Raw genomic sequence first — 25277 nt, 5'->3', positions numbered from 1 at the left:
TCTGGAGAACAGAATTTTAGATGGGCGTTTTCCATAATCTACTTCTCTGTAACATTTTTAAGTGTCCTGTCTAGTGGTTAATGTCTCAAAAAATAAAAAAATGAAGAAGAGAAAGAAAGAATTTGCCTTTAAGAATAATGATCCTGATTCTTCACTTTTCCAGCGAACTCAGTGCAAACTTCCCCAAATATATGGTGGAGGGAGAGGTACCAGCAGGGAAAATGAGTCCTTGATTAGAATAGAAAAATCACCTCATTCCAAATGAATTATGTAATGCTCACAGTCCAGTGGTATCACATAGGTCCAAAAATGTATGAAAGGCCTGCTACATGCTCTAATCCATACTGGACGTCTGGGCAAGTATAAGGCTTCTCACTGATGTTAAACTAGGGATCTAGGACATATGTAAAATGTTGCTCACTAAACAAAAGTGTGCCTCTGTGAAGAATCTAAACGTGGGCAATTCTGCTGAGATACAGTTGACAGTAATTTAATAGTGACTTGTTTATTGTTGCACAATGGTAGCTGTTAGCTCAGGAATTGAAATAAGGAACTTTCTATCCATAACAAGAAATAATAGAGATTAAACAAGTAGTGTCTGGAATCTAGCTGCCTCCATCTGAATCCTCTGTTGATCATTTTCTACCTGTGTGATATTGGACAAGTTATATTATCAGTCTTTGTCTCGGTTTCCTTAGCTGCAAAGTTGTAAAAAACAATATCTAATATATTTATGAGGATTAAGTAAATTATAGCATGTAAAACACCTTAAAGGTGTTTGGCATATAAATGAAAATCCAATAAAAAATAACAACAACATACACACATGATCTAAAAGATAGCTCAATCTTTGTTCAGTGTTCCAGTTCCAGTTTGAGCATAGGGAATAGTTTTTAACACTATATTTGTGTTTAAATTTGCTGGAGTTAAATTGAAAAGAAAAATTATAATTTATCATGAGAAAAAGTGTGCAATACACACAATCTGAAGAAAAAAGATAAAAGTAATATTTATCATTACGTAGTAGCTTATATGATAGCATATACTTCTATGTACCAGGAACTGTTCCAAGCTCTTTTATATAAATTTAACTTAATCTCCACAACTCTGGGCATAAGTAAATACTAATATTATTCTTATTTTACGTATACAAGAGTACAGGTAAGATGAGAAGAACAATGTAATGATTTGAGTTGCTTTACGTCTTAAGCTGCTGTTAATGATGAACTCTCAGGATACCATTAGAATCTCATTCTTTTATATGTCTGTAATCTAGTTGTTAAATTGTTTTAAACGAAGTTTCTTCTATGAGTTATTTATATTGAGACTTTGCTGTTGTGTATTCCAGGGAGGGTCATTTTGGAACAGGGCCAGGCTGATGGAGGAATAGACCTCAGTGGATGAGTGGTTTCTGGAAGTCATTAAGAAATGTGTCAGCAAACTGGAGAAGCCAGCACAAATGACAATTGCTAACAATAGAAGTACTTTTGAAATTACATTATGGTTGAATATGACCAAATCCAAAAATGGTAAAGACACGTGAATACATAGGCATTTAGTCAATCATTTAAGGTGAAATCCTAGTAGCAAAAACTCACCTAGCAAAGCATCACAAGAAACTCCACTGGAAACATTGATGAAGGCTTCACAATTTCTAATTACACCCTGAAATGACTTTTTATTTAGGTCTTCACAGAATATACTTTTGCTTGCAAGGCATCAGCTTTGTTTTCATCATATAAACAGCAACATTTGAAAGGAAAATAGCCAGTGCTATCACTAGCTACTATGTTTGAATTGTACCAGTTAACCAATTACTCAAATCATGGTAGATTTGAATTGTCTTTGTGTTTATGAAAACACATTTGTAGAATTGAGGTTAAGCAAGCTCAAGTATTTTAGAGAAACAGTCTAATTCCCTATGACTGGCCAAAAGACAACATTGAGCTATTTTGATACTCAAATGATTGTAGAAAATAGCTCTGGATATTTGATATTCTCAATTTAAATGGTAGGATTGTGTATAAAAGTTGATAGTGTGCTTCATCTACAACAGATGTGATTCTGTCTTCTACCTCCCACCCCACTCCTACCCTCTAGAGAGTACTGAACGAACATTAGAGTTGAGTAGAAGTTCCTGCAAAATGAAAGGATGTCTCGCCCATTCACACCATGTTTCAGAGCCTTCACCCCTCAGATTTCAACATATGACTTCTAACTGCAGGTGCAGACTGGAGGCAAATAGGAATGTAGAGCTACCCACATTTGACAGAAGTAGACTGTGAGGCAATACTGCAAGGTATTTTCCTAAAAAATGTCCATGGAAACTCAAGAAATCAGTTGCATCTTCCAGATGAAAATTCCCTCCTGATGTTCCTCCTGACATGCTGGTGGATCTATTCTTTGCTAGAAGATGGAGTTCTTAAAGGGCTTGCACTTGCTCCCATGATCCTGAAGGACATGCTGAGTATTTTGGAAAGCTCAACCGTGCAGGAGAAGAGAGTGATAATGTTTTCTTATGGACATTTTATAGATGGAATCATACAATTTTCGGTCTATTTAGCGTGTTCTTATTTTAAAAACTTGAGAAAGTGGGATCCATGAGCTGACTTGTTTAAGGCAACTTTGCCCCGTGGTCAGGGTAAAAATGCAGATCTGCAGGATCCTTGCACCACTTTGCCTCCCATAGATTACAACTGAAGGGCCCAGGAGTCTTCAAGTAACTCTCCATCCTCTTTCCTCAGTAGGAGATTGCACTGCTCTGAATGATTTATGTCTAAAATGGTATCAATTTTTTTTCCAAATTGCAGCATGTTTGCATTCTAGTTGTGATGTAGCTCGAGACTCAGCAATATTCTTCCTGGAATAAAGGAGCTCCATATCCTTAAAGCAGCAAAGCATTGATTGCCTTATTTGTTGATGCCTCCTGCAGGGCAACATCACTGAGATGGATTGTGGAGCTGTCGTTTGGTGCCACACTAATTAGAGTACAGTTTTGAGATATGATTTTATAATGGAAAACACAAACATGGAAAACGTTGATGAAAATTTCTTCTTTAAATCAAGTGGTAACGATTTTTGTGGACTTTTAAGTGAGACAATTTATCCTAACCCCCAACCAGCCCCTGACCCAGTGCTATGTTGAGTGCAGAGCCACCTGTAATGCAGCATTTTAACTCAAGAGAAAATTCAACTGTGTAAATGTAAGGGGTGGGCATAGTAGCAAGGGACCAAGAGGACTCAGCTGCCCACTTGTTGAGTTAGTGGACTTGCTACTCGGTGGCCACTTCGAGGTTAGCCTGAACACTCTTTAAATCCATGCAAGATTGTGAACAGGCTAATTTTATTGGAGAACGCTGACTTTGGGTGTGGGTTTTCGGTTGGTTTGTTTATCTTGTTTTTTGTGAGGAGCTTTTACTCTGCTCTCGGGGAGGCACCAAGCTTGTGTTGTCCTCTAAGAATGAAGAAGCAGAAATATTAAGCAATGTTTACACCTTGTGGGGTCCCCAGGAGTCTAACACTTACACCTTATTAGAAATATTGCTGCTTTTTAAAAATTAGCTCAATTCTACCTGCGTCCAGCAGAGGGGCTGGTGAAGATTAGGGTGGTGAGAAGAAAGATTTCAGAGGTACTATCCGGTCAGAAGAAAGCAATGAAACAGCAAAAGATGGCGCAGGAGAAACAGAGGAGACAAACAAAAACACTCTCTAATTAGTAATCTATTCTTGGATATTGCTAGTAGGTCAGAAATATGAAAAAGAACCTCCTAAATAACTTTTCTCTAAGGATCTCAGCCCCAAGGAATGGTTGCCTGATAGTGGAGATCAAGCTCCCTCCCTGCCACCCACCTGTCATACTCACCCAGGCCACACTTAATCTTCATCTACTCTACTGGAACATTTCTGCAGACCAGAGAGACAATTCTCAGACTCCAAAGCCGATGCAGTCTCTTTCAATGTCCACATCCGCCTTCTCCACTCACTGAGAAATGAATGTCGTTGCTCTTCCAGAGGCTCCTATCAAACTTTGAGTTATGTTGAGACCTGCCATGGTTTTTAAAAATTTTTTATTTGTTTTCCATGACACACCCTCCAGAGGTCCCAAGGACATGTGCCCTGGTTCTTTATGTAGACACTGAAGAAGAGTGAGAAGCGGGCAAAAATGTTTTTAATGTCATCTCTGTGTTCCTGGGTAAATAACTTAACCTCCTCACATCTTGTCTATATGGCTATAAAATTGCAATGATAATACTATGTGTCCTGGGATGGTATGGCTCCTGTGAGATACTGGCTGTAATAACTGATTCATTAGGACTGGAGCCAGGACACAGGAGTACATCTGGAAATGTCAGACTGTGCCATTGCCAATTAGGAATGATCTACAGTTCTGGAGCAGCATGAGAAGAGCAACATGCTAAATAGACAGCTGTATTGTGCTGAGCCAGAAAGGAGACAAGACATAATCCACAACAGGGCTCAGTAGATTAGAGACTAATTAAACTAGATAAACTAAGGCATCACAAGCCAAGATGAGGCTAGAAGCAAAGAGAAGGCAGGGAGGCTGAAGCAGGAGGTTCAAGCAAGAGCAGGTGGAAACGAAGCAAAGACTGGAAGACAGTGTTAGTGTAGGATGAAGCTCACAGATGCTGAGATGGGGGACAGTTATACTAATGAAAGTTTATCTTGGGGACGTAATCTCATAAGAGTCATTCTGTAAAAGGTAACACTCTAGTTAAATGTAGTTGTAGACTATGTTATTGCTTGACAGTATTCCACGTTCCTTCCTAAGAAAAGATTATATGTCTTAGCCTTTTAAATCTAGATGTGATCATGTGATCTGCTTTATCCAATGCAATTTCAGCTACTGACAGAGTCCTTAAGAACCAGCACATGCTTTGCCATCCCCTTTTTTTTCTCTCTACCTCCTTATCTGGTAGAGTCCAGTCTCTCGGTCTGGGTCTTGGAATAAAGATCACAGTGACATAGGAGCAGAGTCCCTGAATGACCTTTCATGAACAAGCAGCAAGAAAAAAAACTTTTGTGGCCAGACGTGGTGGCTCAAATCAGTAATCCCAGCACTTTGGGAGGCCAAGGCATACAGATCACCTGAGGCTGGGAGTTTGAGACCAGCCTAGCCAACATGATGAAACCCCGTCTCTACCAAAAATACAAAAATTAGCTGGATATGGTGGTGTGCACCTGTAATCCTAGCTACTCGGGAGGCTGAGGCACGAGAATTGCTTGAACCCTGGAGACGAAGGTTGCAGTGAACCAAGATTGTGCCACTGCGCTCCAGCCTGGGTGACACAGTGAGACCCTGTTTCAAAAAATAAAATAAACTTTTGTTATTTTTTGCCACTGAAAATAATATTTTTAAATCATAGCATTATCTAGCCTATCTTGTCTAACACAAATGAAGATTGCTAGTTGGAAGCTAGCAATTAATGGTTAAACCAGTTTAAACTTGTTTTACTATGACAGGCAAAGTATAACAATGATGTTGCAAGAGAAAACAACTGGAAAAAAATCCAATTACTTTGATTGTTTAGGATGATTTGTAACAGAGTGAGGTCTGTGGATAAATGTGTTACCTCTCCTAAAATCATATTCACTCAAGTGAAAAATAAATTAAGCTTCCTTCATTCTCATGTATCTTACAGCCTAACTGGAAGTCAGAATAATTACACACATACACACACACACACACACACACACACACACACACACACACACAAATTTCACTGGATGAAAACATGTAAAAGGTCAAATTCTTTTCTAAATTCATTTTTTATTGAGGTAAAATACATAAAACTTACCACTCTTACTATTTTTAGTTATATTGTTCAGTGGTAAAAATTCATTTATATTATTTTTTCTTCCTTCTTTCCTGCCCCGTCTCCTTCTTGGCCTCTGGTAACCACCAGTCTACTTTCTATCTTGATGAGATACATGTTTTTAGCTCCCACATATGAATGAGAACATGAAATATTTGTCTTTTCGTGCTTGATTTATTTCACTTAGCATAATGGCTTCTAGTTCCATTCAAGTTGCTGCAAATGATAGGACTTTCATCTTTTTTTTTAATGACTGAATAATATTCCATAGTATATATATATATATATGCAGTATTTTCTTTAGCCATTCATCTGTTGATGGTCACTTAGACTGACTCCATGTTTTGGCTATTTTGAATGGTGCTGCAATAAACATCAAAATGCAAATATCTCTTTGATATATTGATTCACTTTCTCTTAAATATATGTTCAGTAGTGGAACTGCTGGATTGTACAATAGTTCTATTTTTAGTTTGTTGAGGAACCTCCATATAGTTCTCCAACGTGGCATTTACATTCCCATAAACAATGTATGAGGATTCCCCTTTCTCCACATCCTAACCAGCACTTGTTATGGCCAGACTCGGCCACTTAGCTGCTATTATTCAATATGATAATGAAAGTCTTAGTCAGAACAATTAAGCAAGAGAGAAATGCAGGGCATCCAAACTGGAAAGGGAGAAGTAAAATTAGCCTTGTTTGCAGAAAACATGATCTTACACTTAGAAAAAGCTAAAGACTCCACCAAAAAACTTAGTATTGATAAATTCAGTAAAGTTGCAGGACACGAAATCAACACACAAAACGCAGTAGCATTAATATGTGCCAACAGCAAATCGTTTGAAAAAGAAATCAAGAAAACAACCCCATTTACAATAGCTACAACAATTATTAATACCTAGGAATCAATCTGACCAAAGAAGTAAAAGATCTATAATGGGAAAACTATAAACATCTGATGAAAGAAACAGAAGAAGACACCAAAAAAAAAAAAAAAAGGAAAGATATTCCATTCTCATGGATTGGAATAATTAATATTGTCAAAATGACAATACTACCTGAAGCAATTTATAGATTAAATTCCATCCCTATCAAAATACCAATGGCATTCTCCACAGAAATAGTAAAAGTAATTCTAAAACTTGTATGGAACCGGAAAAGAGCCAAATAACCAAAATAATCCTGAGCAGAAAGAACAAGGATATCACACTACTTGACTTAAAAATTTACTACAAATTTATACTAAGAAAGCATGGTACTGCATAAAAAGAGACACATAGACCAATGAAACAATTGAGAACCCAGATATAAATCCATACATTTACGAACAACTCATCTTGAACAAAGGTGCCAAGAACGTATAATGGAGAAAGAATAGTCTTTTCAATATATGTTGCTGATAACTGGATAATTATATGCATAAGAATAAAACTAGACCTATACCTCTCATCATGCATCAAAATCGAATCAAAATGGATTAAAGACATGAAAAAAACAATGAGGAAATGCTTAAGATTTTTTTCTTTTTGCATAGGACCCCAAAAGCACAGGAAACAAAGGAGAAATAGACAATTGAAATTACACCAAGCGGAAAAGCTTCTGCACAACGAAGGATGCAATCAACAAAATGAAGAGACAACTCACAGAAAGTGAGAAGATACGTGCAAACTACCCATCGAACAAGGGATTAATAACCAGAGTAGGCAAGAACCTCAAACAACTCAGCTGCAAAAAAAAAAAAAACCAAAGTCTGATTTAAAAATAGGCAAAAATATGAACAGATATTTCTTAAAATAAGACATACAAATGGCTAATAGGTGCATGGAAAAATGCTCAGCATCACTTACCAGAGGGTCCAATTCTTGCCATTATAGGAGTTCAGTGTGTCTAAAAATACCAAAGGTACAAGGTTGATGAGTTTTGTGATTGTGATTGTGGTATTATTATTACTATTTTACTGTTACTTTTGTGGTGTTAGATATCAGAAAGACATAAAAACAGGATTTGACAGAAATTGCAAAAATATGTTCTACTCTTTGTTGTATTTACTTTCCTGAGCCACATAGTCTTTCAATTGACAATACTTGAAGGGAAACACTTTGGAGAAATTTCTTGTTTTGGGGGTGATGGGACTACAGAATAAGGAGGGTTAAAAAAGAGACGCAAAAAACTATACCAGACAGAGAGACAAGTTGCAGATTTCATCCCTAGAGGGAAACCGAAACAGAGCCCTAGAAGCCAGAGAGAGAGCTCATCTCAGGGCATAAAGGCTAATTCTCAAAGGCAGGGCCAGGGAAAAGGTGACCCTTTAATGATGAATGGCCCAGTGTGCCATCCTGACTTGGCCTAGGAGCGTGGGTATGTGGATGAAGTGGTCTTGGATGAAGAGACTTTTCTTCATCCTTTTCCCAGTTGCAAACAGCTCTTCTTGGATTACACATTAGTGATCCATAGTTCACTGAATATCATATTGGCATTTGACCCAACCCCTGCAGCACGAATCGCAGGGCTATTGACAATACCTAATGTTCATTTTTCTCAATTGACCCAACATCCACTTTTGAATTAAGAAAAACATTGAGGCCGGGTGCGGTGGCTCAAGCCTGTAATCCCGGCACTTTGGGAGGCCGAGGAGGGTGGATCACGAGGTCAAGAGATCGAGACCATCCTAGTCAACATGGTGAAACCCCGTCTCTACTAAAAATACAAAAAATTAGCTGGGCATGGTGGCGCGTGCCTGTAATCCCAGCTACTCAGGAGGCTGAGGCAGGAGAATTGCCTGAACCCAGGAGGCGGAGGTTGCGGTGAGCCGAGATCACGCCATTGCACTCTAGCCTGGGTAACAAGAGCGAAACTCCGTCTCAAAGAAAAAAAAAAAAAAAAAATTGAGAACAAAAGCAAGGACCCTTCATAAAAGCAGTGTTGAAGGCCATTCTCATGAGGATGAAAGGAAATAGAAGCAAGACTTGGCTAATATCTGTTCTGTCTCAGGTTTTTTTAAAAGTACTATTCTCGAGCATTTCAAATGAAGAGTTGCTTTTTTCACAAGCTCTTTGAAAATTGTTTCTGAATTGTATCCAGTTACTACTAATTTACCATCCAGCCTTTTCACCTTTGTGTTAGTAAAAAACACTGAACGTGTTTAAGTATTTGCTATTGCATTTGTAAGTATATACAGTTGTAAAAATAAATTAATAAGGGACACAGATTTTTTAGATTAAATATGTGTAGTGTTTCAGCCAAACAATCATTCTAAAAAGATTTTATTCTTCAAAATTTGAAAACAAGTACATTCAGCCTTTTATTAGATCACCAATTTAAAAATTACATAATTTTTTACATAAATACATAATTATACAATATCACATAATAAATGTGATATTCTGCTACCCCTAATGACATATAATCTACTACATAGTTTTCTTCAAACATTTCTGAAATGTAATGGGGCATAAATATATACACACATAAGTAAATGAAAAATAAATAATGAAATAGAAGTTAGCTATATAAATGAATAAACAGCTAGCACATATAAAAACAGATCATGTCTGCCTGCTGTGGAAAAACCAGGAAAGTAGTTTAGATTTTATTGCACTGCATGCTATTACAATAAATTACATTTTAAGTGTACATAAGTTGTTTGAGGAAGACAAAGAAAGATTAGTTTTACTTATATGCAAAGCAGACCATAACTCTAGAGGGAAAACTCTGAATGTTCTAGAAGTGCCCTGTCCTCAAAAAATCACCCACTCATTTGGTGTTGGTACCTAAAATGCTATTATATGAGATTGGTTGCCTTGGTTAAAGGTGAGGTTTTTATTTTTTAATTGTTTGCCCACACTATGTTGATATTTTTTGCAAAGTGAAATAGCGCATAGTTAGCCAATATGCACATGGTTAAATAATCAAATTGCATAAAAGGGTTTATAATGAAAAGCAGCAACCCTATGCACTTCCTCATCTAGCAGGTCTAAACTCAATCAATGCTGACATTCTCTGTGATGTTCTGACTATCATAACTGGTAATTTAGCTCAATCTTGCCGCCACCTGTCCCAACAGCTATATCAGGATTCCTGACCCACTGGCTGTCTCCACAGCCTTGGAATGTGATGGGTCATTCATTTGTTCGTGGGGTTTCCACCTCTCCCTAATTTAGCCTCACTTCTTCCTAACCGGACTTTCCAGCTGGGTAGTCACTCCCCTCTTCAGCTGGAGCTGCCTTGGCATGTTTTCTAAGCTCTGTCTTCATTCAGCATTCCTCCATTCATTTTCCCTCTCCCAAAAATAGACCAAGCTTCTCTTTGCCTCTCGTTCTATTCTGTTGTCTTCCTCCTATGGGCTTTATTCCAGTCATTCTTTACTACCACTTCAATGGAAGGAAACAAGAAGAGGGAGAAAGGAAGAGAAGAAAAGATGCATGTATTTTGAATGGGAATTCCAGGCAGAGTTTCTCAATGCGGGGCATATACATTTTACCTTTTTCTAAGGGTGGGTCCATGGATATAATCAGTTTTTCATGGAAGTCTGTGATATTCAAAAGATTCTTTCCCATTTTTGATTATTTGGCCATAATTAAACTGCTTATCATGGCCAAATAATCAAAAAGGGAAAAAAATCATTTAACTTTATAATTTTTCAAAGTGTAGACTTTATATGCTCTACGTCATTAATCATGTAAGTTTCTTACTCCAAATACAGGTTTTTGGCCTTACTGAATTAAATTATCTGGGCCTAGCTGCCCTTCCCCCCTCCATCTCCTGGCCAAATATGTATGCTTAACAAGCTCATAAGGTAATTTAATATTATATATAACAGAAATATAGATGATTTATAATATTTACATCCTGACTATACATAAATATGTAATATATATATTATTTACAGGCAAAATTATAGATGATAGGCCTCATACCCAAGTTTGGAGGAGATAGATATAATCTTAATATCTGCCTATTTTAATAATATATTACATAACTGAAACTCTCGATTGTCCCACTGAAATTTTGAAATATCTATAAAGTTGAATTTTTTTGCAAGCAGCATTTAAGTACATCATCTAGAAGATGTAGCATCGAGGCAGCTTAAATTTGCATTCAGATTTACCACATTCTCAAGCCTCCACCATTCTACAAGTATAAATATCAGAAATGAAAATCGGTTTTTTATGATTTTTTTAAACAAGCATTTTTTAACAGCTTCATATGATTTTTTTTTTCTCCTCTGGGTGTTTTCAAAATTGACTTATCAGTGGAAAGATTTTCGGTTCCAGAATTTTGTTAGGTATTAAAGTCAAGCTAATAGGTCAGCTATTCCCAGGTACCTTCTATTTCATTTTCTTGGTTATCCTAATGTTCTAAGCTGCTCAGTCCTCAAACTGTTCATGCAGTGGTTTCCTTTCTAAAATGTGGCTGTTGAACAGAAAAAGAACAGTTCCAAAATGACAGCATAAAAATACAGAAGGATGATTTGTATAAAACTCTAATTGGCATTTTGTATGACATTTTAAAGGCATTAAGTATTTCAACCCATTAAGGAAATTGTTATTATTGTACAAGTCACTTTAAAAGAATAAATTTACCCACCAGGCTGTTAAAGCCAAAGTATTTCCTTTGAACAGTGACTAATCCATAGTGATGTCCTTATACTTTTATACTGTAATTAGAATTGATAACTTAAATGTTGCAAATATCGCCTCTAAATAGAACTGCTGCTGTGTATTTTGTGAAGTTGCTCCTTCTTAGGGTTGGAGATCAGCTTTTTTGGCAGCGTGATTCATTTCCTGGTTATATGCTTTATTGTTCTGACTTATACAGAAAAGGCTAAACAAAATTTTGTAGGGCAATCTATAATCCTCAAAAGTATTCAATTCTGTCAGTGTTTTTTTCTTGCACATACATTTCCAAGATGTGTTACAGCATTGTTTCTCATCTTTATTTGGAGTCCTTCTCTCTTCTAGACTTATCAGCTACTAATAGAGCATTTAGCATAACACAGATGTGATGTATACAGAAATGCATTCAAGAAAAGATCAAACGCGGAGGCTACCAATCTACAACTGGACTTTAACCTGCTTGCTTTTAATAACTCTTAAATACAGATCCCAACTTATAGGCTTGGTGTGAATATCATTAAACCTTTCCCACTGTTCCCTTAAGCTTTGAATGTTCACTGATCTGTGAAGATAGCTGAGTGGATAAATAAACTTAGACCTGACAAACCAGAGAGATATTAGAAAGAGAGCTAATCTTGTCTTTAAAAAAAGAGCTTTATGTTACCTGATAAATTGATTTTTTAAAAACAAGAAGACAGAAATAAAAATAACACACATAAACTGGCTAGCACTTTTTTTAAATGAATTAAAAACTGGTGGGGTTATTAACATGTATCCTAGCCTGCTTGTCTTTCCACCCTCATTTCCCATTTTCTGGTAGTTGCATAAATTTCATCTGGCCTGAACCCCAGAGTACAAAAGAGAGGATATGAAGAGAGAGGGCCCCAAGCAAGGGAGAGGGGCCCTGGGACTGAGATGCACATTCCCGCCACTAACTTTAGTCCATATATTCTTTTTCTGAACCTTCCTTGCAGTGAGTATTCAGCTGTGCCCAATGTTGCCAAAAAGCAAGGAAGATGAATACTGAAAGGAATCTTTGGCTTGAGGCCACCAGAAGCCACTGGTGACCTTGTGAAACCAGGTCCTATAGAAAGGTGAGGAGACAGTTCAGATGTCTGCTGGGTGAGCCGTGAAGGTGGAGGTTGGGAAGGTTAGGAATTTAGTGGAAGTGGGCCAGTCTGTCAAGAATCTCAGCAATCATCGCTAGAAGTGGAGCTCCTCATGGCCCTGTTCATCAAGGAGCCTCCTAGAGTTGTTCAGTGCACAACATGAACAAACAGAAGCCAAGACCTAGTATTCGTATTGTTTATTCTCTGCAACACCTAACACAGAACATATCTGACACTGAGAGATCATGAATAGTCCCTGGATAAATGAAAGTAAGAACATACACAAAGGAAGGAAGAAAAGATTTTTACAAAAAGTCTAGTGATAAAAACCATGTTTATATTTTGAAGGTTATATAGAGTTTTTGTTCAATTTTATTTTGAGGATTAGGCAGAGTTAGAAAGAAACACAATAATAATATAACACAGCCTTGTCCTGGCATAAAGACTGATGGCTCATAGAGTCTTTTTTTCAGATCCATTATCTATTTCTTCATGGAAAAGTGCATCATAGGACATTTAGGAAAGAACTGTAAATTAAAGAACATTAAAGGTGAGGCTTGAAATCAGAATGTAGAAGTTCTTAAAGTAGATTTCTAACTAATATTAACTCTTGATGTTGTATCATTAAACATAAAGACTAAATGACACCTGGGAGTGGCACTGGGATCAGAATTGTTAAGTAGAAGCATATATAGCCACGTATACATCATGAAATCATCCTGTTTCATCACAATTTCCTGTGTATCTGAGCTGTGTACAGCTCGGTGTAGTATTCTAGGCTTCCTATTTAAAGCTGCACCAGAAAGCAGAATTTTAAGAATTCAGAGAAGAGATGCAAAGATTATTAAAGACAAAAGAAATAGGATCTACGTTAAAATGCTCACATGGATTTTTAGTAAACCCTTATTCATCGTTTTAGAATTCATGATGATTCACATAATGTAGCTGCATAGGGGGAAGGACTAATTTTAATAATTCCAATTATAATTATCTTTAAGAAGAGAGATTTAAATTTGGCTCCAAGCATAACACCAGATCTTCATCAAATACTCTTTGGTTTATCTAGATCGGCCTTCCTGAAGGGAAAGGGCATTCTAACAAAATTTTGTAGTAGTTAATGCCTGACTTTTTGCAGCAAGGACAGAATGAAAAGATGAAAAGAAACGCGCCAACCCATTTAGACTAAGTAAGCAGCAGAGTAGTTCATTTAAACAGAGTTTGTCAGAGGAAGTTATGGAATCTACTTCCCTGGAGAGTTTTAAAAATAGGCCAGGCACTCATCTCTCTGGGATGGTTTCAGCCTGCAGAGTGGCTAGAGGACAGCCCCAGGCCCTCTCAGGTTCCCTTCTGCCTCTACCAGTCTGTAGATTAAAACAATATCTGAGAAGGCCTCTTTGGGAGGGCAAGATACAGTCACCCAGGCCCATGTCTAACTACGATGTTTTCTCACCACATGGAATGATAAGTATAGGAGGAAGGGTGGGGTCAGAAAGTTTCCTCAACCACACTCTGTTGGCATTACCAAGACAGGCACTCCCTCTGCCAGCACTGACTGAATGCCAGAGGGATGCCAGTTAGTACAGGATGATCATGCTCGGTTGGATTTCATGTGTCGCATTGTCTTAACGGTATGTGGTGCATGTGTGTCTGAAAATAGGGTAAGTAAAATGATTTGGAAAGAAAATTCAGTTAAAAGTTAGGGAAACAAATGGGGTAAGAATCTGCATGTTCTCTTAGGTTAGACTAACATCAAGCATTTGATCTTAACATTTAGCATCTGATTTGAAAGTTTCTTTTTGGGTGTGAGGCCTATTCTATCCAGGACTGTGGTCTGTTGTCAGCAGATGGGGTTTTCCTCTTACAAAATGAGCTTGGTTCCAGCTTCCTAGAGCTGCTGGGTAAGAGCCGGTTGCTCACCAGAGCTAAGGAGACAACATAGCTGACAGGCACAGTTAGAGGCAGCTTTAAATATCACACACCCCATCATTTGGTGGGTGGGTGTGTTGTCGCTAACTGTACTTCCACTTCAACAAAGCAAGTGGTGAGTTGCCAAAAAACAAGGGGGCTCCGTCTTAAGCATCATGCTGAATTCTTTTTAGAGAGGTGGTTTTTCAATGAAGAATTTTATCCTAAAATGTTTTCCAATTTTATTTAGGAAATTTATTTATTTATCAAAGGAAAGTAATTTAAGCATTGTAGCAGGTAACTAGAATCTGTAGAATGAGAACAGCTTTCTCTAACAAAAAGCTATCTTCTTTATTCGTTGAGTGGTCTCAGGTGGCCTGTGTGAGATGGGGCTTTGCCAGTGCCACAGTTATGCAGGCTGCTCAAAGAGACACAAAACCTGGCAATCTACTGCCCAGCTAATTTACAAACAGGTGACAGGCGGTGAAACTATGATCTTGTTCTTTTTAAATGGTTCTTTCCTCCCCATACATGCTGCTTTTTGGAAAGGTCACTTTAGTTTTCTTTAGGAAAATGAGTCTTTCTTCTTCTCCCAAATGCTAAATTGATGCCCTTCCCCAGAAGTCTTCCTATTAATTGAGTTGGTCTGAAGGTCATCTACTATAATCAATATGAAGCGTGGCTGCAAGGTGCTAATTGACACCCCCAAAGAGGAATAATGTCAACAATCAATAGAGAGGAGGGAGCACTGGTAGATTTATGGTTTTGATTTTGAAAAGATATGGGAATGCCCAGTGATGTTTTCCCCCGTACTCCTTTTGAATGTTAATGCTTTCTTGAAGATGATTTCAGACACACTGCTAGGATACTGCCTCTACTCACTGAAGCAGAATCCTCTGAAGAGTTGCTGAGGCAGAACTGAAATCATGGCTCACCTCAAAGAAGCAGCAGTATTGGCCGTTAATGATGCCTCACACAGAAAGACGGTGCTCCTTTAACTGGGGGTTTTAATGGGAAGTTTCTAAGCCTGAAACAACAGCTTTAGACCTGGGGTGTGCCATCAGCTGCCTTGCAGCTACCACTGTCTACTGCTTTCACACGGCGTGGTCGGGAAGAAAGGAATCTAAAGAGGCTCGTAACTACCTGTAACTGTTCCACCAGGACATGGATCAAGTATGTATTCGGCCAGAGCCAGGTACTTGACCCAAACTGTATCTTTGATAGGCTAATTAAATGCTTTTCTCTAACTTTACAATTGATGCATGAGCAATCATCGCATAGATGCCTTTCAGACCCAAGTTCTGAATTTAGATCTAGTTGTTAGATAAGTCTAATTAAACAGTTGGTAGCTAAAGTTAAGAAGAGAGGGGGTTAAATGTAATGATGCATTTATTTTTAAAGCATGCTTAAGTTTGTAATGTTATTGATACTGAATGAAGTAAGTAGTAAAGCAGGCTTTTTTCTTTCCTAAGCTGCAGTAATTGATTCCTGAAAGCCGTTTGCCCATTATTTAATTTTATTTTTTATCAGTCACCTAAAACATCCAACCTTCCAAAATGTAACAAGGGTGCTCTGATTTGTTTACAAAGGATCACAACTCAACAACTCATATTGATAGTGTTGACTGTCCCTGGCTGATAAACTGTGTGTAGCACTAGCCTTTTGAGGTATCAGCAAGTAGCCGTTTTCACTATGAAACACACAAAGAAAGACAAAGAAAACCAGACGGAGCAGTAGGGCTTATTGTTTGAAGTTAAAAGTTCCAGTTTGCTAAGGATGCCTTTCGATAACCACCAGCTCCTAACCGGGCACCCTCATGGTGTTTTCTGATGTTCTCAGGCAGCAGCAGCCTTGCCCTGCAGTCCCTTGAAAATTCCTCAAGCAGATATTAAGAGGAAGATGAAGATGGGGGAATAAGTACAGCTGAGATTGAGGTTCAGGCTGAAAAGAAAGGTCTCCTGCTGACCCAGAGCTTACCAGCAGTAGTGAGTTGAGAATAACAGGGTCCACTCCCAGCCCAAGCAGACGTGTCTGCAGGCTGACTTTGCAGGAACAAGCAGAGAACAGATTTCCTAGTGCAGCAGTGGGGGCTGGCAACAGTTCTGAAACTGCCTGTTGACATTTGTAGCTGAAGACATTCTTGTGTTTATAAAATCATTGTTTGTAGGCTTTCTAGCAGACTTGAGTCTATGTTTTGAGAGTATAAAATAATATTTACCCTTAGCCCTCCTGTGAATTTTGAAGCATCAGGGCTATTGTATTGGAACCGAAGGGCTGTACTTGGAAAAAAATACATAGACATTGCCATGTATTTAAATGAGCCTAAAATAAGGGGAGTGGGAGGATTTAAAATCTGTGAAGCACCTAGAAAGAGCCAGGAAATCTTTACCTGAAGTTCTTGGCTGATAACAAATAGGGCGATAAATTCTTTGAATTTATATGAAATATTTTGTATCTTTGTATGTATATCTGGAACACAAGTTACTGTTCAATAAAATAATACACAGAATTTCTGAAAGATTGGTAAGGGAATAATATTTGCTTATGTGGTGATTCCATTGCTTAGATAATGAGGTGGCTTATGCAGATGGCTCACAATTGTGGTGGGGATGGATAACAGGATCACTTGGGAGATTTACACGTCTAGAGTGGGTAAGTGGGTTGGAGAATGAAATGTACTTTCAGAGACTACAGTTATACAAACAGGAATGCAGCCCAGGCTTCCTTTAGCGCTAAAATTAGAGAGGGATTCTATTTAGGCTCGGTATCAGGATATGTCTTACTTTAATCATTCAAAGCCATGTTAACATTTCAACAGTTAACTTCAGAACTGTTGCAGAATAATGCAGTATTTTGAGTAAGTTTGTCTCTGCCAGTCACTGCAAATTCAGTCCTGCCTAGCTAGACAATTCCATTCCTGTTAAAGTCTACAGATTGGTATTGTTAGTCTGTCAGGTAAATATAAATAATGTTCACAGGATATCTTTGTAGGATAAAGTGTCCCGTCCGTCACACGGGAATGGAAACCGGGCAAACCTGTGAGGGTCCTTATTCAATGGCTGTTTTGACATCTACTTCTGAAACCACGTCAAGCCACATAACTAGGTTTCTGACCCAGAAGTTTTAAAAATTAGTTACTACAATAATGTGGTTTAGGAGTACTTAAAATACAGACGGCATTGCTTCACTGTGCCCTACAGGCCATTAACACCTAAGGAATGACACCTTCAACTCATTCCACCATGCCAGTGAAAAACATGGGATCTGACATCCTTGGGAGGGGTGGTGCTACCTTTGTGGTAACTGGTTTTTATAATTCTGGGCAGTTTATAATTTTCATACCTTAGTGTGATTGATCACATAACGGAAATGAAAAAATAAGTATCATTTTGCACAAAAATGGTGTAAAGAGAAAATACTCACTCATCCCCACCTATTTATCAAACTCCCACTGTGTGCTAGGCAGAATTACAGAGGTACTGTAACTATTAGTATTGTCATTGCACCCTGTTACAAAAGGGTGGGCCTTGAGTTGATGACCTGTAGAATCAATGCCTGTGTGTGGCTCCACGGAACAAGGTGTCCAGTGCACTTAAGTAATTCTGTTGCTGTCACTTTAAAAAAAAGAAACATGTCATTGCTTTCAGATATATTTTCTTCAGAGAAAATATTTTTCCTTACTGTGAAATTGTATAATGAGATGCTAATGAAATAAAATGTCCAAGGGATCCGAGCCTGAGAAGGGTACATGTTGACATTAATAGTTTCCATGTAAGACATTTGGATTCAGAATATTTTAAATGGCTGCCCTTCCCCACCAAAAAGTAGATTCGGTAAGAAAGAATTGACCTATTAAATAAAAGCGTAACTGTCCATCTCTGGCCGATTTTTATATTTCAGATCCCACCCACCAACACTGAGGCCAAAAAAAATCTAAAGGGCCAAATAACTTATGGCTCCTCAAATTACAAGATCTGTGGGTTTTAAAGTGTCATTGTGACTTGAACTAGCTGTGATTCTTTCAACCAAGACTTATGTCAAATGTGATGGTCCAGCACCTCAGTCCAGCCGGATGACACGTGCTTTTGTTTTTCCTCTCTGCATCAGTTAGCTGTCACCTCTAATTTTGAATTCAGTTCCCTGGACTGTAAGGGGTCGGAGATTTGACTCAGCCTATATTTAAAGAGGCAATGATCCCAGGACAGCAAAGAATTCCTCAAGGAGCTTGTTGTATAATAGGGAGGAGATAAACACCATCAAGACTTTCACTGTAATCAGTGCTGCCACAGAGCACAGGTGAAGTCTCTGGAGATGGACTTCTTGGTGAAGGGAGACAAGGAAGGCCCCACCAAGGAGGGCGTATTTGGTGTGAACTCTAAGGGAGAAAGAGATGGAAACAAGGAGAGGAAAGATGCTTGCCTCATTATGCTTGCCTCCTCTCCTTCTTTCCACAGATGGAATCTTTCCAAGCATTATGAGGTAGGAAACCTGGAGGTGTTCAGAGCACAGCAGGTATTAGATCAAGCTGAAAAGCAGACAAAATGAGGACATTCTCTGCAGGTGTCCACAGACTTAGTTACATGGAAGTTTATTCTGATCAACACATTTGCCATTTTACTGAGAACTAAATGTGATTTGGCTCCTTTCTTTTTTTTTTCTTCCTCTTCTTTTTTTTTTTTTTTTTTTTTTTGAGATGGAGTTTCGCTCTTGTTACCCAGGCTGGAGTGCAATGGCGCGATCTCGGCTCATGGCAACCTCCGCCTCCTGGGTTCAGGCAATTCTCCTGCCTCAGCCTCCTGAGTAGCTGGGATTACAGGCACGTGCCACCATGCCCAGCTAATTTTTTGTATTTTTAGTAGAGGCGGGGTTTCACTATGTTGACCAGGTTGGTCTCCATCTGTTGACCTCATGATCCACCCTCCTCGGCCTCCCAAAGTGCTGGGATTACAGGCGTGAGCCACCACGCCCGGCCACATTTGGCTCCTTTCTAAACTTATAAAAATAAAAACTCAGATCTTAAAAATTCTACTGTCAGAGTAGTTTCTAATTTGTGGTCCAGAAAACATCTGGGCATCAGGCCCACAAGGGGGTTAATGGGCTGTGGACACTGGGATGCAAAGGTTTTCTGAGGGGAGGAGTGGTGAGATCTGGGCTTAGGAAGATGAATTGAGATGCAGGCTGTAGGAAGTATGGGCAAGGGAAGAGGAAAGCCACTTTGAAAATACTAAAACTAAAGTGAGCTAAGAGTGTGAATGACGGTGGCTACAATGACTGCTCCCGCTGGGCTTCATAAGTAATTAATGGGTGTCTTCTGTTTTTGCCAATATCCCAAGGGAGCTTGACTGGAGCAAAGAAATGTATTATATAACTTTTGCAAATGGTATCTTTTAATTAAAGTTTTCTTTAATTTTTCAGTATTGAAGTTAGACTTTATTTCCTGAGCACCCACAAATGGACCTGACAAAGGGAAGGCACAGATGTTCTATATGATGGGGAAAGCCTTTCAGGATTAAAATACAGCTGTGAGTAACTGTGGTCTTTCTTTATACTTAAAATAGCTGCCATGTGTTATGAAGATTTCTGATGGTTGTGTCAAAATCCTTTGGAATAATTGACTTGTACAGACTTCCCTGGTCATCTAAAAGAAAGATGTCATTAGTAACCTTGCACATTTTCTAAGAATCATTTTTACCAAAAAGGGACATTTTACTCCAAGACAGACATTTAAAAAATTTATATGTCTTGGGATATTTTTGTATTGTGGTAGCAAAATGATTACATGTATTGCTTTTTAACCATGTTATGGTAGCTGATGCTTCCTTTAATTTATGCATGCTGTTGAGCTTTCTAAATTGGTAAATTATTGATTAGCTGATCGGATGTTTAACATCAGGCAGGCTCTTCTAGGGATTTCAATCAGTCCTGAGCAAAATTGTGAAATAGCATTTGTTTCTGGATCTCTTTATCCCTTTAGCAATCACCTCCTGATCGTCACCCACCATCCCTTATCCCTCCCCCAGGGCTCTCCAGTGGGTCCCCTGCTCACACCACCATACCTGTCTTCTGTCCTATCCAACAGTCCCTCATTCCCAGCAAGATCTTCCTTCAATCACCTTTCTACCTACCACATGTCCTCCTCCAGGAGGGAACAGTCCTCACAACTTCCTGCTAACACATTAATGTGCCACGTTCCTAGGTAAAATACTGCAATTTAATAGGAGATGACAGTTTGACCAAAAGCAGTTATTTTTATAGGAACTTGGGCACCACAGTTTGCAGGGGGAGGTGAGGTTTACCACTCTCAATGTGCTACAGAGTTTTAAAAATTCTCTCACCTGTATTTGCTCATTAACTTGGTAAATCAGGAAAGGTATGGTGATGAAGACATTGGAGAATGTACATTTTAGGAGGCTTCTCAATGCAAAGAGGGCTAACCCTTCCTTTGTACCTTGGCTTTTAATCAGTTGAGGATGGTAAAACTGCAAGTTAAAACTGATTTTGAAAATCATTCTAGTAGTTGGCATCCTAGTGCAGAATCTGAGCCCCCAAGTCATTCCTAGGGTGATTAAAGAGGCAGATATGGCAGGTGATCTGAATCAGGATAAGTTATTTGCTGGAGTTTCTGGAATGGTTGCCCACCACTGCAGCCCCAAAATGAATGGTTTGCTTGCTCTAAATCCTGAGTTGTGGGTGAAGCCTAGAAAGTATGAGAGTTGATCCAGGAGAGAAGGATTTGGCATTTGCCCTGTATGGAAGAGAAGGCTGGGGAGGACTGCTCCCGGGGTCACAATGTTGCTCATCAAGTGGAGACCCCAGTGGGGAAGGGAGGGACAGAGCAAGGTATGGCTGCACCAGTCAGCCTGCTAGTGCTGAGGAGGTCATTCTCAAGGACTCAAAAGGTTCTCTATCTAGTTCTTCCTTGATTTTTTGGATTTCACAGATCCAGAAACTCTTATGTCAACTTATACAGATAATGGTCTTTGCTCTTTGTATATTTCCTTTTTGGATTATGTGGTGTTTTCCTAAAGAACATTCTGAAAATGCATACCTGTCTCAGCTCTGTTGAGAATGGACAAACAACAGGACTCGGCCTCATTTGGGGCTGGAGGGAAAAAGGACATGGAACGAGATTCTGGTAATCCAGCGAGGAGAGCACGGATCAAAGTGAGAGGATCCTCAGCAGGACATGAAAAAGAAAGAGGGAGTATACCAGGAATGGCCTCAGCGTCTGCTCCTCTGTCGTCAGCAGGGTTTCCTTTGGCTCAGCCCTTGGAGAATTTTATAATCCATCTGATTAAATATGATTTGGATATTTTTGGTGGGCACAGGTGGCCCTGGTCTGAAGTACTGAGGAGACCTGCATTGGAGGCTCTGGCCTCCCCTCCCTTCCTGGCCTTCCCGGCCTGGCCCATGAGGAATTAATACCCAAGGCTGGGAGGGTGCTTAGAAACAAGCAAACCAAAACAAAACCCAGTGCATTCACATCTTCTAAATTCCTGAAGAGCTTATTTATTAAAAATGCGTCAAAATTTTATCCCAATCTTATTTCAGAACAAACATCAATTATAAATGAGTTTTGCAACTGTTCCAGACTTTAAAAAAAATTCAAAATGATAAAGCTGCAAAAATGATGCATTACCCTCGAATTAGTAACGCCTTCCTCCCAGATTCTAACTGTGATCCCCCTTATAAACTGTTTTCTAAACTGTGATTTTATAAACTTTGAAGTGTCCATATGCATTCAAGCTGTTATATTGTGATTACTAGTGCTGTACTTGAAGTCAATGATTCTAAGTTAACTGAAGAAATATTGTGTTGATGCTTTAGGTCATATATTTTATTTTTATAGCTAATTACTGCTATGTAATTTTCCTTATAAACAAATTCATAACAAATGTCATTTAATTTTCTGTAGTGTCTAATGTATATGCTTTTGTTTACAATGTGATTTAAGTAGATTTAGTTCAGTATCTGAAGCTTTTAATAACCTTTGCGTAAACTTGTCGTTTATATAATTGCATTTTATTATGGTAATACATACTTGTATTTGGATACAGTATTACCTATATATCTTAAGTTTTTCTACCAGTAAAATTAAAATAGTGTTTGCTTGTCCTTTTCCTTCTCTTCCTCTCTACTGATAGTCTCCAAGCCACTGTAAGAAAAACTGTCCTTTTGAAAATATGCATTGATCAATTCCTTTCCCTTGGCTTAATTCTCTAGGTGCTTCCCAGGGTCAAGTATGGAACCTGGTTTTTGTTTTCTGAGGAAAAAAGAAAAAGCAGCAGTAACTTGATAGTTTGGGAGTCTGAGATACCTCCCCTCTCCCTTGGCCCAGGCAGTAGAAAGGAGAAGCCGCATAGCTCCCTTAGTTGTATCTTAGGTGAAGTAACACTTTGCTTTGTTTGTTTTTCTTCTTTGTATCATTTTCAAAGGGTTTTCACAGCTCTTCATCCTTATTATAGCAGCATGAAAGATGCAGGCATTTCTACCTGCATTTTTATAGCTTGGTGACCTCTCCAGGGTCCCACACCCATTTTGCAGTAGAGTGGAGCCTGAGGCCCAGAACCTGATGGTCCCGGAGAGGGGTTCTCTTTTAAGAACATTTTCTAGCCTCTGTTTCCTTGCACTGCGACTACAGAGATCCCTGCTCTCATGAAGCATGCAGTAAAGTGGTTGTGAAGTTTAGCTATGGTGCTGGCACATAGCTGAGGCTCGTACTATGGCCCTATCAAGAGAACAATGTAAGAGTAGTATTAGTGGAGCAGAGCTGGAGCAGAACAATATGAGAGTAATATTAGTGGAGACTTGGCAGGCGAGTCTGGGTTCGAATGTCAAGCTGACAGCACGCCCTGAGGTCAATATTACTGTGCACATTTCTCATCTTCTGTATTATAGTTGTATTCCCTGCCCATCCCTCCTGGCCCCAGGTGGCCCTTCTGAGAACAATCTGGTAATTTCATGCAAGAGTAAAATATCTTTCCCTGTAATTATACGGAATTGAGCATCTCTGGTGAAAAAGAAATCTGGTTTACAGATTTCTCTTTCTCTTTGAAAAATATGACTGTAAGCCTAGAAAATAAGGCTGCTATTTTATAGGTATTCCCTTCCCTTCCCTTTCTTTTTCCCTGCAGATAACTCAGCCTCTCCAGGGTGCAGCCACTATGACCTCCGCAGACTGATGATGGAAGAAAAGGAAACCAGGAGATCCTGTGCTCTGGCTTCCCTGGACCATGGATGGTGGACAGCCCATCCCTTCTTCACTTGTGCCCCTTGGGAACATATCATCAGATTCTAGCATGTCTCTGGAGCAGAAAACAACATTTGTTTTTGTGATTTTGTTGTTTATTTTCTTGGGCATTCTCATTGTCCGGTGCTTCCGGATTCTTTTGGATCCATATCGAAGCATGCCAACCTCTACCTGGGCTGATGGACTTGAAGGCCTGGAGAAAGGGCAGTTTGACCATGCCCTTGCTTAGGAGGAATGGCGAAGCATCTCCTCCTGAGGAGGTGAAGTGCCTCATGTCTCGGCGAGGATTCCCTTTCTTTAGTGTTCTCAACAAATCAAATTGAAACCATATTTGGTCCCAGGACCCTAATCCATTATTCTATAAATATGCAGTTGGGTTAAAGACATTTGAGGATGTTGGAAATGGATATTTATTTAACTAACCCAACATAAGAAGGTTTAAATTTTATGTTTGCTCAATGAATGAATACTCCTGAACTTGTGTGATTGTGAAACCAAGAGCATCAATACTGACATAGATTTGCCGTCAAACAAAGCATCACCTGATCTGACTAGAGAATAAAGCTAAAAAGGATCTCATATGAATCTGGTGACAAGGCTAGGAAGAGATTTCCTAGCTCTAATTATGTCTCTGTTTTATTTCATGGGCCTCTGGGTCCTGAGAAGAATGAGGAAGATTGTGCTGAATGGACCCAAAGTAGTTACTTGTTTTCTCCTAAAGCAGGGAGCATTGGGAAGCAATGGGAGAGCTTAAAAGAGATGGTTCTGTCCTTGGTGAATGTGAGTGAGAATATCGTCTTATTTTTCAAGTGAAACTTAATTCAAAGGCTACAGAGTTTTAAAAACTACTTATCAAGCTAACTACATTCTATGTATTCATATTAATAACATGTATAGAGGTAGCTATACATTACCTAATTTACTTTTTACACAAATGATTAAAATAATAGGTTGCTAGTAAAGATTCAAGGTTTTCTTTTTAATGAAAAGTTAATTGTTTAGAGGAGATGACTTTTACAGCCTTCAGAGGAATGTGTATTCATGATTGCATATAGTCACCAAATAAAACTTTTCATGAAACAGAAATGCTTCCTCTCTTATGTCACTAGAACTAATGCACTGGGGGTGGTGCCTGGTGTTGAATACTGAGGCTTAACATTTCTCCGAGAGATAGAGAAGAAAAGAGGTAACAGCATGAAAGGTCATCTATTCATCCCTCTCCCATTTCAAGAAGGGCTCCTATAAATTGTCCTGCACAGATAAAACCAATGGGTTTTAAAACCACCAAAAAGGGAGATGTGAATACCTCTTATTACAACTTTTATTGGGAGGAAAAGCTTGTATCTAAACCAACCCCCTTAGGCTGTATTTATAATCTATGTCTTCCAATTTTCTCTTCAGCTAGTCATTACCTTTTTTAATTAAAAGAAGCACACTTCTTTAACCTATTAATTGTAAGATTTTCTTCTTTTTTCAAAGGTACCTTGTCATGTGTGTCCTCATTAATTTTTTTCTTATTTTTGTTAGAGTCACTCATGTGTTTATGGATCCCCTGCCTTGAGCC

At 38.7% G+C, this 25277-nt stretch overlaps 1 protein-coding gene and 1 long non-coding RNA gene across 7 annotated transcripts; one reads left to right on the top strand and one right to left on the bottom strand.

Annotated features, from left to right (window-relative positions):
• Positions 1 to 1658: 1658 nt before the first annotated feature.
• LOC128931329 (uncharacterized) lies at positions 1659 to 16567 on the bottom strand. Its single transcript, XR_008479536.2, has 3 exons — positions 16441 to 16567; positions 7682 to 7721; positions 1659 to 5317 (listed from the first exon to the last, which is right to left on the bottom strand). It is a non-coding gene; the product is annotated as an uncharacterized LOC128931329 (long non-coding RNA).
• On the top strand, positions 13941 to 24799 carry CTXN3 (cortexin 3). 6 transcript variants are annotated; one of them, XR_013532534.1, is made up of 4 exons: positions 13941 to 14186; positions 15306 to 15636; positions 19879 to 19985; positions 23598 to 24799. XR_013532534.1 is itself a non-coding variant. In XM_035290963.3 (3 exons), the coding sequence occupies exon 3, from the start codon at positions 23697 to 23699 to the stop codon at positions 23940 to 23942; it is 246 nt and encodes an 81-aa protein (XP_035146854.1). In that variant the 5' UTR covers positions 15352 to 15658; positions 19879 to 19985; positions 23598 to 23696; the 3' UTR covers positions 23943 to 24799. The 6 variants fall into 6 exon arrangements, 1 of the variants encoding a protein (XP_035146854.1); XR_617767.5 differs by having other exon boundaries at positions 15306 to 15658; XR_013532533.1 differs by having other exon boundaries at positions 14120 to 14216.
• Positions 24800 to 25277: the final 478 nt, after the last annotated feature.

Source organism: Callithrix jacchus, chromosome 2, assembly GCF_049354715.1.
Source record: "Callithrix jacchus isolate 240 chromosome 2, calJac240_pri, whole genome shotgun sequence".
NCBI classification, from domain to species: Eukaryota; Metazoa; Chordata; class Mammalia; order Primates; family Cebidae; genus Callithrix; species Callithrix jacchus.
Note: the sequence above shows the minus strand (reverse complement) of the source record. Positions and strands in the feature narration are given on the sequence as shown.

Excerpts from the sequence above, each read along its gene's own strand:
- CTXN3 (XM_035290963.3), top strand. The coding sequence starts at position 23,697 with ATGGATGGTGGACAGCCCATCCCTTCTTCACTTGTGCCCCTTGGGAAC.